This window comes from Nothoprocta perdicaria, unplaced genomic scaffold (assembly GCF_003342845.1).
Source record: "Nothoprocta perdicaria isolate Ctin4 unplaced genomic scaffold, notPer1 scaffold_271, whole genome shotgun sequence".
Lineage (NCBI taxonomy): Eukaryota > Metazoa > Chordata > Aves > Tinamiformes > Tinamidae > Nothoprocta > Nothoprocta perdicaria.
In genome coordinates this window covers 283842-297474 of record NW_020455501.1, presented here as the reverse complement: position 1 = coordinate 297474, position 13633 = coordinate 283842, and the positions used below count along the sequence as shown (strand labels likewise).

Genomic DNA, 13633 nt, shown 5'->3' with positions numbered 1-13633 from the left:
GAAAAGCTGAGTTTGTTTATTGCAGTAGAAGAGACCACTGACCCCAGACATCCAGAGCTGAGAAATGTTTCTGAGGAAATGCTGGCCTGCCGCACTCCCATTGGAACCCTATACTCCTGATGAGATTATTTTTCAAAACATTACTTCATTTTTCAATAGTGGGGGCTTGACCTGTGTCAAGTGTCTTCTAGTTAAAAATGATCCTTCAGTGACGGGAAGATTTAAGGTTCTGATAGTGAAGTTGTCTGCTTYGTCCTTATAGATAGTCCTTGCATCRTGCTATCCATCACAGCTTTCCGTGTACACAGAAAAGCCAGAATTTGAGCTTGAATTCATGGATAACACACAATCTGCAGAAAACCATCATTGTCACTTGTTGCAGAGATTGCAAATTTTACTCTTTAGGTGTCTGAAAATGTTACTTGCTGAATGAGTAGAATGCTCATTTTTCGAGTTGGTGACTATCTTATCAAGAACTGTCTGACTTTCAGAATCTGGGTCTTTGGTTTCTTTTTCTGTATACAGCCTATACATATTGTTGTATATTATCTTGCACATTCATGAAGAGCAAGGTCACAACAGTTGCACTTAACCAGCAAGAGCGCAGTTGCAGGCTATTTAACTCTTCTTTGTAGACTAGTAGCTGCCCTCAGGTCACCAAGTGGCCTTTGACATCAGCTAGAAAGATCTGCAGTGCTCTGTGCTGCATCTCTGTACTTCAGAAGCCTGCTGTTGAAGGTAGTTTGTACTGCTGAATTTTAGCTGTATCCCTTCCAACAAGGCCCCAGCTGCTTGGGTTTGTCACTTAAGACCCATGCCAGGCTGCTCTGAAGCCGCAACAACGTCATTGCAGCTCATCTGGGAAGCAAATAGGTTTTTAAATGGATCTCTGATCATCTTGCCTATCTTGGCAATTCACCTTGCTGCAAACACTTCMGTGTGCAGCCAAGTGTTGGCATTATGGTGTCTGTGGCCCTTGAGTAGCTCATTAGTCCCCTGCTTGTGTTGGGAAGTGTCCTAGAGAACAGGACTCTCGAGCAGGCTGGTTGGAGAACAGGACCCCTTCTCACCTTAAGTTTTTAAGGCTTGGTTTATTGGGGTTTAGAAGAGTCCCAGCATTTTTCAAATAACAAGTTTTGTTTCTAGTTAAACATTCCTTTACAGTGAGCGAATGGGATGTGGTTGGCTTGCAGGGAAAACACTGGCTCCATCCTCTGTTCCCTCCATTGGGAGTGAGGTTGAAATGGCTTAACTTTAAATAAATACTTAAACCTGCTTCTTATACACTCTTCATACTTCAGAGTCCTATCAGGCAGGAATTTTTGACTTTTCCAGGGTATTATCTTATCTGCCTTGGGCCATTTAGCCCTATGAGCCATATCCTCATTTTCTATCAATGGTTTTAAGCCTGAAAACTTTTTATTTTCAAAACTGCCCCTTCTTTGGTACTGTGAGGCATAGTTGTTCCCTGCATCAGATGGATGGTTCTTTACTATCAGGACCAGTGATGGTTTTACTTGCTGAAATAACCTCAGTTTTTTCTCTCTGTAATAATTATATATATATATATGTAATAATTCAGCTGCATTCTGCGAAGTCTGCTATGCTGTCATCTTGTGGCTGTTCTTCTTTCTGTCTTTGGAAGTAAGTAGTGAAGGCAGGGAGGAAAAAGCCACGTTCAGCTTCTGATCTGTGACAAATTCACTGGGTATCATCAGAATACTTWCAGAAGTGAAGGTTGAATGGGTATTCAATGCTGGGAAACATTCAGAAGTAGTTTTAAAGACAAAAATTGTCTCCTGTCTTGAACTGATAAACTTGCTTTTGCTGATTGTATCCTATTTCTGGCAGCAAGTTCTGCTTAGGGTTTATTGAGGTTAGCTTTGTATGGGGGCACTTTTTAAGTCTTAAACATAGAGATGATTGCTTTTGCCTTAATTTGCAAAGCTAYGAATGCTAGCAATCTTCCAACTTTCGTGCCCTTCTAAAAATGTCGCTTTTCTGATGCGATTTCAAAATAACTTGCCTAAATTGGCCAAACTGGATATAATACACTCTGTAAATTGAGCTATGCTTTAGCTTGTGGAAAGCAATGCAAGAGGTGATGAGTAAAATCATTACTTCACTCAATTCTTGCCTAAAGAGCTTTCTAAAGTGAAGATAAAACTTTCAGACATTAATATAATTTGCGATATGATAAAAGAACTGAACAGATAAAGGATCTGAAACGTATGATGTAATGCCAAAATAGAAGCAGATGAAAGCAGTTAAAGAAACAATTTCTTAAACTTTTGAAATAGTTTATATTAAACACAGGTGACTATAGACAAAAGTCAGCCACTGATATGTTGGTAATTAAGTGATTTTTCTGTGTATGGCCAAGTTCATAAATTACAGCTCAACTGCAAATTTGAATTCATAAAAGGACTTGAATTTAAGCAAGGTCCATGAGGTCTAAAATGGATGGAATAAGATTCCTAAGAGTTTTTCTTAGCAGTTAACATCTTAGTGACCCAAGAGTCCTGTGGTGATGTACTGCAAGTGCATCAAACATTTAAGGTGCTCTGATGTGTGGCAGCGTATCTGCATTGATTATAAAATTAAACATCCCCTTGATCATGCCTTGAATCATAGGAATTAAAGCTGAAACGAACCTTTCAAAGCAGTTTAGATAGTCATTTACCCCAAGGAGAAGGATGCAGTTGATTTAGAGAGGAGCATATGTGGTCTCTAAGGTAAGTTCAGATATTGTTGTTCCTGTGGCCTTGTAAGATGGTCTATGTATGTCCATGARTAAACAGATAGTTACAGCAACCTGGACAATTGTGGTGTCTACTTTCTATGCAACATTTAAAAATAAGACCTACTATAGTAAGATTATACCTTTCACTTCATTTTATTTTCTTAGGGATTTAGGTGCATACTAGTGATGTCTCGCTTGTATGCTGCTTGACCAAATGTTACCATATTAGAAATGACCATGTTAGATTCTTGAAGTAATTCCAGAACAGTGGCCTAAGTCCTGTTGACACTGTATTTGGTACCTATAAACCTATAAATATGTTTCAGAATGGTATCTTTTTGTGCAAATGTTCAGACTGGCTACATATTTCAAGACCTTGCAACACTTTACAGTTAAATTCTTTATTCTTAATTATCTTATTAAGCATTTCTTAATGGTAAAGAGGTGATTCTGCAATATGAATTTGGAGGAAGAGGAGACTCTCAACCTCTTTTTAACTTTTTTTTATTTTAAAAGACTCAGGATTACTTTATTCACTGAGTTGTARTGAACAAGCATTGTAGTCTTGAACTCACCTTTCCCCTTTCATTTGTCTTTGGGGAAGGTTTAATAGGACTCTAGAAATTTTCACATCCATGTTGGTTTACACTGTAGACTCAATGCTGACGTTCCACTTAACCCATACTCTTTTAGCCAAGACTTTTTCCTTTTTCTACTACTGTTTGGGAGGGAGGTTTTTTCATAGGGAAGTCAGAGCTGCTTTCTACTCCAATGTTTGAGTGGATGCTTTGATTTGGTGTCCATCACCTGAGTTTCTTGAAGCCAGTACATTTTGACCTGTAGATGAGCGGAGCTTTAAACCTTGACCTAGAGCTGCCTTCTGTTTTCCATAATGGTCTTTTAGTCAGAGTTTAAGCAGAATTATTCTCCACCAAGGACTCGATGCTTAAGGAGTGTGGTAGTAATCAGTAGGGGATAGGGTGAAATAAAGTGATTGGTGGCTTGTTGGAATTATGACTCCAGGAAGCGAGAAGGTATCTATCCTTGGGAACCCCACAAGCAAGGGAGATGAGAAAGGGGTAAACTGGAGCCAGATTAGTTACCATTTCTATTCTAAGCTCTACTAGAACAAAATTACTGACCAAAAGTACCTGTAACTGCCTCTCTGAATGTTTATACCAGCTCTCAGGAGAAAAGAAATGAATTTTTTTTTGTAGATCTGGAAAGCCTGGATTTTAGAGGTACTAGTACAAGTCTTGTGTGCTTGATCTTGCACTAGTTGAGTGTGGAAGAAACTGTCACAGTGGTATGATGAGTAGAGTAGCACTTGTCCAAAGCAACGTGCTGTGAGAGAGGAGGGGAGTCAAGTGTCTAAAAATGTAATGCATTTGTATCTTTTGTTTTTACAGAATTGCCCTTATTCCTAAAGGCGTAATACTTGTCATTAGACCCACATGAAAGGACATAGATGACTTGAAGGAATGAAAAAAACCCCCRAACTAAAAACATTTGCATTGTCACTGTGCTTTGGGATTAAATTATGTRTCACAGAATCRCAGAATATTCAAGGTTGGAAGGGGACCTCTACAGATCATCTAGTCCAACCTTCCCGCTCAAGCAGGCACACCTAGAGCATGTGGCACAGGGTGGCATCCAGGCGGGTTTTGAAGACCTCCAGAGTAGGAGACTCCACAACCTCCCTGGGCAGCCTGTTCCACTGCTCTGTCACCCTAACAGTAAAGAAGTTGCTCCTCACCTGGAGACAGAACTTCTTGTGCTCCAGCTTGTGGCCATTACCACTCGTCCTATCGCTGGCCACCAGTGAAAACAGCCTGTTTCTCTGCCCTGTATGGGCAGAGAAAGCATTAAATTTGGGAGAAAAAGGTTGTAAGACTGAGAATCTTCATATTATTTTAGATCTTAAACACTTATGTTGAACACTTGTTAGAAATCGATCTTCGATGCAGTTAGGATCATTCTTGTACTTTTCCCCTTCTGGATTTGGAGTGAGATGCTTTTTTACTTTAATTGAACATCTTTATGATAGATGCTAAAGCTGCTTTCCCACATATTGGCTAGTTGTCATAAAGTAAACTTCCAAAATAGAGACTCTTCTCTTTAGCATGTCAGCTGCCTTGGGTGGAGCAAGAACAGCAGTGATATCGGGAATGATTGCTGTGGAAAGAGAAGATCTATACATGATGYATGTACAGAGACAATTCCCATTTGTTGCAAGTTATTGAATATGCTTTTTCTTCAACTTATTCTTCAAATTTCTTCAAATTTTCTTCAAGTTATTGTTCTCAGATCTTAGCAYGGAGATCTTGGCACTAAGATCTTAGCACGGAGACACAGTTAATGTCAGTTACGCCRTATGTGTGTTGAAAGCTGTGCTTTGTTGAAATAAGTACAACTAGAGTTTGCAGGAGATGTTCTCTTAGGTCTGTCTCTTATGAACCCTACACATTGGTGTAARGCAATATTCCATAGTTAGGAGATAAATGTCAGCCTGGTTTACAAGGACATCCTTTGAACTGCACCTCCTACTCGTTAACTTCTCTCACCCTGTTCTGGTGCTTACTCAACTTATGGTTTGTGTGGTTTCCSTCTTCTACCCTTCCCAAATAGAAGGAGCTTAATGAGTTTTTGGATTTGGCAGGGGGGAAGATGATATTTGAGTTTTAAAGCAAATGAACAACAATTGATATGAGGACAGTGAAGCACAACGGGCAAGCAGATGCTGTTTTGCATTTGATCAAGTGTTTTGTAATGGTAAAATATGAAAATAGGTTTGGAGTATTATTTCTTGAGCAAGGTAACTAAACTAACTAAAATCTTGCAATACCAGCTTTGCAGCATGTTAAAATGAAAATTAGCTTATAGTTGTGACTTGCTAAGAAACAGGCAAAAAGAATTTCACACGGGAAGCCAACAGTTAAAAAGTTGCATTCAATTATACTCTATGAAGACTATATATAAAGTTATGATTTCCATTCCTTTAGGCCTGGTCACAAGCAATAAACTTAATGGGCAAGCCAGATAACACACACAAAAAAAGAAATATCAAAGTTAGTAATATTTTTCTGAATGTCATAAATGTGCATGTACAGGCATCTGCTGATAATTTTCCAGACTTCCGTGTAACTTACTGTGTTATAAAAGCTGACGTGAGGATGTATGTAGTTTAGAGTCTTTCAAAATTAATTAGTGGAAGTTAGAGGAGAGAATTATGAATATTGGCCAAAAGGCAGGACAAACCTGACTAACTGAAAACCTTGATCTTCGCTTGCAAGAAACTGTATGTGGGAGGTAGTAGCCAAGCTGGTTAAACAGTTTTTTTATCCTTTTTTCTAAACTGCAAGAGCTGAAGGGCCCTGCGTCCAGTAACAGAATTCCTGGTTCCCATTACCAGTACCTTAATGAAATACTATCTCTCAGTAAAACTTGGTTTGTGTTTCTAATGGGGTTTTTATTGTCAAACCTGAGCGAGTTTTATACTGTTCCTTGTAAAGGTGTCCTTTAAATCTAAATTGTGCTCCATTTGTGTAGGGTAATTGTAGACACTGAAATGAATTCCTTTTGATATGTATTTTACACTTAGGATAGTTTGCAGTGGGATTCTTGTGAGATGTGTTTATTTTGAAAGGTTTATTTTCTTGCATGGGAACAAGTTGAGTTTATAGATCTATTAAGCAAGGTGAGTGAGATATGTTATTCAGAGCAACTTTTATGTTCCTCAACTTGAAGTGAGCTAGTGAGTTTGAAAGTAGCATAAAACTTGGAGCAGATGGCTTAATATTTGATCTGCTGTGATGATGACCCATTAACCTTCAGCTCTAATGGCTCTGCAGAATTATCCTTAAATGTTGCAAATGTTCCCTACAATGGGGCTGTCATAAAGCTTTCTATCTGATGCGAAAAATACACTTTTGTGCAATCAAATCTCCAGAATGTGTATGTTTTCCCTTTAGATATTCATCTCCTATACTTGTTATCTTAATCCTGAGATAGGCCTTGGGTTCTGAGGTAGGTTTGCTGCAGATAATACCCTCAGCATCTTGATTAGAAAATATAAAACATACAGTTCTTGAGAGACTCAAAAGCTTGTTTCATGGTGCAGTTGTTATAAACATAATTTTTAGATTGTTCTGAAATCTGTTAACCCTTGTGACCTCATAACATTTAGGAGCAAAAGAGTCAAAAGATTAACTGAAAAAATGTAGCTTGCAAATATTCAGGTTTATGGTAACTGCTTCAGTCAAGAGGCAAAAAATCCTAGGGCAGGTGTGTAAAACAAATTACTGTAATGCAGCCTGCATGCAAACTTTGCTACTTTATGGACTCAAATGATGGTTCTCAGGCAACAGTTGAGAGAGAAATAAGGTGTGACACTTTCCTGTAAACAACAAACTAGATCTATGTGTTTCGAATTCCAAAAAAAATATAGTTTATGTCTTATGGAAGACAAACATTAGGAATATAATATTTTTGAGGGCTGTAGTGAGTGAGGATGCAATAGTTGATATGAGCACGTGTGATGCATCTTTGAAGCTTGTTGAAAGGACAGTTTTTTCAGAAGATAATGGCAATAGGACAGCAGGAAAAGTAGGAGAGGTTCTAGGGATAGATATCTTGAGTGGAGTGGTGGGTTTAAGTGTGTWGGTCTATGGACCTGCAAATGTCTTCTGCATTCTTCTGCAAAGAGGAAGGGATCCTCTTTGATCTCAAAATAACAGTTCAATAAAAAAGGGGAAAAAAAAAAAGATGCTTTTTCTTACTAACTACATTTGGAAGTGAGCTAACCAATGTAAAAACCTGAATACAAAGATATAGTGGGGTCTGATGTTATGTTTCATGCTTTAAAATGTGCTTCYTTTAGTGAGATAAATGAAGCAAAGCATCTTTTTAAAACCTGAAATAGTACTTTGGAGCAGCTGAGGGTTCTTGAGGATATCTTGCTGGAGGGAGGCTTTTGGGAAAAGTTRGAGGGAGGCAAGCATTTTGAGTGGGTTTGGTTTTTTTGAAGAGTTCTTTAAATTGTTGCCTTTTCAGAAAGGATGTGTGGCTCTTTGACATTTATTTATGTATTTGAATAACTTTATCTTAAATACATTTTCTTTTTCCTCCCTCATCAGATTCCCTTTATATCCAAAAGGAGGAGAGAAGCTTCAGTTTGAATATGGAGTATATCTTCTCAACAAAAATATAGCACAGGTTGGTACATCTTGAGATTTTTTTTATTGCAWTATTTACCATCTGCTTCATGTCAGTGTGGCATGAATATGCATCTCTGAGTTTTCTGTTTCAGCAACAGTGCTGTTCTCTGTGGAGAACATCTGTGAACTCTTGGGGGTGTTCTTCTTCCTACTGGCTTTGCTTACCTTACAGCTTTGTGCTTATCTCCTGTGGCACTTAGAGAAGGACTTCCAGCTAACCATGAATCTTCAAAGCATTCAAATTCAATTTGAATTCAAAACATTTATAATTTGAAAAGGATTTGCACTGTTTTGAAAGTTGTAAATGTATCCTAGTATTTTTGTTGTTCTGTGTTTCTGTGATCCATTTATCTCATTCTCATTGCCCTGTCTTTAATTTTACTATATTGTTATTCTGACTTTCTGTTCCTATACTTGAATAAGATTTTCTAGTTGCGTTTTTCCCAGTTTTTCCCAGGTCTTGCAGATATATGACTTGGGGGGGGGGGGAACCAAAAAAAACAAAAAACAAACAAAAAAAACCCCAAAAAAACTGTTAAACTGTTCTAATCACTCCAACTTCCTGCCTCTGCTTTTCTTAAGTCATCTTCAACTCTGGCAAATATAAGAGGAATTTTTCTTAGTTTTTTAGGAGTTTAAAGTTTAAAAGAATTTAGGAATCTAAAATCTTTTAGGAATCTAAAATTTTGACTTGAGGCTGTGCTGATACGTGCTGCTAATGAGTTTGTATATGGTATTCAGCTAATGTTTAAAAACTGATTTGTAATGGAATTTGAGAGGTCATCTACACCAATGTTCCTGCCCTTAGGCCATTCCTGACAGATGCTTGTTTACCTTCCTGGAAGGGAAAGCCTATGATCCAAGTACTCTCTGCAAGTGCTTGGCTGTTCTTGCTTCTCTTTTAACCAAAGAATTACATATTCCAGTAACTTGCAAAGAGGATGAAATGAATAAACTTCTATACATTGGAAGTTATGCCCTAGGTGTCCCTACTTGAGCAGGGCGGGGTTGGACTAGGTGATCTCTAGAGGTCCCTTCCAACCTTACCCATTCTGTATCTCTAATTTTAAGTGTTATTTCATGGGTCATGTTTCTTAATTTCTGAGCATTCTTGTTGCTTGCCTGTTCTCCATCTGACCCACRCTTTTCTTGAAGTGCAGTGTCCAAAACTGGATAGTGTTCAGCTCAGTTGTCTTCAAAGTGGGATAAGAAGTTCCTCATGGCCCTTGCTCTTTACCTCAATTCATATGTCCCAATAGATTTGTATAGTCAAACAATGTTCATGTGATTCACCGCAATCTGCAAATCCTCAAGCCTCTTCTGTGCAGCAACAAAATAGCCCATTCTATTTTTAAACACTTTTTAAGTTCATGTTTTATATGTTATACCTTGAAAATGTCCTTAAAATGATACCTTTTATATTCTTAATTGTACCTCTGAATTCAGAAAATGAATCTTAAAGTTGGAGTGAGAACTCGGAAGAAAAAAAGGGGATGCTTTTGAATAAATCATAGACCCAAGTGGAGCCCCAGTTAATTATTAACGCTTTGATTTTTGGCAGTAAGCCACTGGTCAACTACACCAAGAGAGCACTTAGTAGCTTTGCAGTCATTCTCTGGAATACTTAAGTATCTCATTTTTTTCAGCCTGCTTGTGAGCATTTCGTGCCATAAAGTGTCAGAAGATTTCTTTAAGTTCATCTCAGCTCAGAATAAGATTGTTTTGACAATTTATGTTTTAATATGAGTGTCATCGCATTTTGGTGGTATTTTTATATGTACTTAATTTCTAGTTTTTCAGTTTGATCCCTTCTTCCCAGTTCTCTCTCCCTCTTCTCCTTGTTTTTCTCCATCTTCTGTGTCACAACTAAAGTAGAACTTCTGGATCTTTTTCACTTAGCTTATTTGTTTAAAGTTTGGATTGCATTTACCTTTCTTCAGGYTTTTTTTGCCTGAAAAGATATTTTGCCTGTGCACAGTGTGTTTTGGAAGATAACCTCCAATAGTTCTGAAATTGCAGGCTGAAATATCATAGGATTAAGTTAATAAAGTGACAGAATCACTGCCAGTCTTCAAAATTCACTTAACTAAGCTGTTAATATAACCTAAACTGTGACTCTCTGTTGCTAGTATTGATAATGGTAGCCAGCTGCTCACACTTTTGAGAGGACTAGTGCAAAAAAGGGATTAAACACTTTCCTTTGGATGATTTGATAGCTTTTGCTTTTAGCATTAAATGAATGCTGACATTCCAGCCTTTCATATTTTCGGTCCTATGACTTTTGCAATTGCTCCTTCAGTAATATGATGCAAGTGTTCTGTGCTTCTTTTTTGATTGGAATTACTAACTTTTCATTTCTTGTAGTTTGGGTTTGTTGGCACTTGTGTGTGGCAATTGTTTTATAGGAACTATCACTTGTTTTTATTCTTTGACTTGTCTTTGGGATGTTACAGTGGTTAGACCTATTGAAATCTGCTGCKCTGATTCTGTTCTTGTCCTGTTTCCAAAATACTATGAACTGTTCAAATCATGTTTTTTCAGCCATGTTCCCTTCCAAGTCCTTGCAGTTGGTTCCTAGAATTGTTGGCATATGTTTAAAATCAGGAAAGTAATTGAAGGCTTAAATTAACTATGTATTTGGTTTAGAAAAGGATTTCCAAGCCAAATTTGCAAAGGGTCACTGATGCTAGCTAACGTCTATTTAAAGTGGGTTACTGCAACACCAGTGGTTTGTATGTTACTGCTTGAGAATGTATGCTGTTGAATATAAAAACATAATAAAAAGTAAATCAGATTTTTTGGGTCTTCTACTACTTAATCATGAAAGTGTTACTGAAGTCCATATAAATTGTTGTAGACACCTTTGCTTTGATATTCCTGGTCAAATATTACAGCTTTTTATAGGTCTGCCGTGAGGAAATTCCATGATGAAAGCATTGTGAAAAACTTAGCAGAGTGGGTAGATAACATGCAGAAGTACATCACAGTGCTAGAAATTTTGTCTGCAGGAACTCACTTGATTAAAAAGCTGAGACTATTTGAATGCTTTTTTGGAGGCTGGAACTATTGAATTTAAGTAGCTTTTAGAAGAATTTAAGACTGCTCTGAGGAAAAGCTTTTATGGTAAGTTTAGTTCATGTGGGTGTAAAATAAAAATAATAATAATAATAAAAAAAATGTATAATTGAAAAGATGAAGTTTGAGTGGAGAATGAGCTACTGCCTCCTCCCTATCTGTAGAACTTCAGCCTCTGAGGGAATCCTTTTAAGGCTCAGAGGTGCAGCCTTGCTTCATGCAACCAGTCCTACAAACTGACTGTTTTGTCAGGAATTTATATGACTTGGTTGATTAATTTGCTCAGGTTGCTTTGCAAAGACTGGAGAGCATCTAGGAGGAACCTTGTAATCTGGGGGCCACTAAATATACTGTTAGAGGAGGAAGTGGAGTCTCTGTTGTGCTACCTGAATCCTTCATGAGACTCTTGTGATCAGAGAGGGTGAGAAGCCAAGAAGCCCAGGAAGACCTGCATCAACTTAAATAAGTTTGTGAGAGGATTCCTACAAGTTTCCAGTTTCACAGAGGGTTTTATCGATTTCCCGACACCTTCCCTCCCCATGGAGTTTTGAAGAGCAAGGAGAGACATAAGAGTGTAAGCRGGGAAGAAGTGAGACCAGGTTCATATTAAGTAGAATCACTGAAGTGAAAACTCCTTTAGAGATAAAATGGAACTTCTTAGTAAAACAGCGGGACAACAACAACAAAAACCACATCTCACACTCTGGAGAATTTGTTTGGGATTAGAAGCAGTTCAGTGCTAGCTTCGTAGAGCATTTATTTGGAGAAACTTGCTTTGCTGTTACATTCCAGAGTCAAAACAATGTGTGTTAATTCTGAGAGTTCATAATAACTTCCATCTGTATGTGAGCACAAATTGTTTCAAGCCTCATATTTTCTATTTGTAGAATCAAAGTCCTGACTAAGTTCAGAGTCATTTTTGTTAGAAAATGTTAGCTTTGACCATAAATTTCCAGTTAAGATTTTGGCTCTGATTGTAATGAACACAAGTGTGATATTTTTGAAGAGAAATTATTGACTTATGTCTAATAGCAGCAGTGACAAGAACAAAAAAATTGCTGTCGTTCCAGAGCATTGTAGATGGTGAACTGGAATAGAGTTGCTAAAAATGGAAATAAGTGACTAAGTTCTCGTAAATATCAGGTATTGGGAGATCAATCAACAGGTAGCTGACCCTATCAGCTCTCTAGCTGCTGAGTTATTGGGGTGTGTGTGTGTGTGTGTGTGTGTGTGTGTGTGTGTGTGGAGTATGAGGAAGGTGAGGATTTAGCAGGAAATGACCTGAGCTCCTATGTTAATGCTTGCAGTAGAGGAGCTTAGGTCGCCTTTAGAAATCTCCCTTTATAGCAGACAGATTTGAGGAACCTGCTGAATTGTTGCTTTCTTTTTTCCGTGTGTAAAATCAAATGTGTTTCTAGTGTTTTTGAGAAATTTGTAGGAGAATGTTCCTGTTGCTCTGAGTATCCTGTTGCTCTGAGTATATTTAATGCAGAGCTCAGATGAACCAAGGACATGTTCCCTGATGAGCTGAGCTCTTGTGTCTTTGATCAGTAGTATTTTCTTTCCCCTGGTTCTTCTATTTGTTCTGTTTGAAGGTTCTCGTATGTCTTGAAGGTGGCATATTCCCTCAGCTGTTGCTTAGGTAGGATGTCTGTGCTGCCTTAGGAGGAACATATCTGAGGAAAGCTCAGTGTCTTTCAATTTTGAATCCCATATCAGTAAAAAGAGAAGCTCTACTGCTTCAGTTGCTCTCAGCATCTTTTCTGGGCTCTTAACCTTGATTGCTTGGCCCCAACTTCAGCTATGTCATTAGGTATGAGGAGATGATATTAACTGTAACTTCACTTAGATGCTCTTGTCAAGGCTACCTCCTCATGGCCTTAGTGGATGTGATTTCCTAGCCTTGCTTTCAGCTACCAGATATTGAAAAGCAACTTCTGAAGCTCAAATGAACTTGAACTGTTCTCCAACCCTTTGATTCCCTAAGGAAGTTAACTGAGGGATGTGTCATGTCTTACCCCAGGTAATGGTTCATGTTGATCAGAGAGAGTGCAGTTAATGACAGTGAATCTTCTCAGACATCTCTRTGTTTAGTAAAGTCTCTCTAGTGACTTGTTCCTCTGCATCTGTTAAGGCTTTTCTACTGGTCATGTTAAATACGTGGTCACATTTGCTTCACAACATGAGCCTTGCCTTCTGATCCAGGTTTGCCTGACAGCTATTGAGTGATGTTAGTTTGATTATTCCTATTCCTAGTGGCGTGGTTTGCTCAGCCCTGGCCAAAGAAGGGTTCTGCCTTCATCTGTCAGTCATTAGGAACAGCTGGACCTCATTTGACCAAAAAAAACCACACGAACAATCTGCTGTTCATCTCCAAAGGATGTTTATTTTCACATCAGTGCAATAAAGATGCAAGGAGTCAACTTTGTGTCCAACCATCCTTTCATGTGTCTGCAGTTGCTGTGTCCACGTGGTGGCAGACAACATCTATGTGCTTAATAAGCTGGTAGAGATGCTGGATGGGTCCTTAGAGCGTTGATGTCTTGGGAATGGTGGTGTTTTAGCTGTTGATGTATGAGACATCTAATATTAAAAGAAA

At 38.2% G+C, this 13633-nt stretch overlaps 1 protein-coding gene across 3 annotated transcripts in view; it reads left to right on the top strand.

The window, feature by feature from the left end:
- Nucleotides 1–13633, top strand: part of UVRAG (UV radiation resistance associated) — an 83647-nt gene that overhangs the window by 47809 nt on the left and 22205 nt on the right. For all 3 annotated transcript variants that reach the window (XR_003249677.1, XR_003249678.1, XM_026040959.1), the window contains exon 13: nt 7879–7957. Coding sequence is in view for 1 of the 3 variants with exons in the window: in XM_026040959.1 (XP_025896744.1) it covers nt 7879–7957 (79 nt within the window). In the remaining 2 variants the exon portion in view is untranslated. The remainder of the gene's footprint in view (nt 1–7878; nt 7958–13633) is intronic.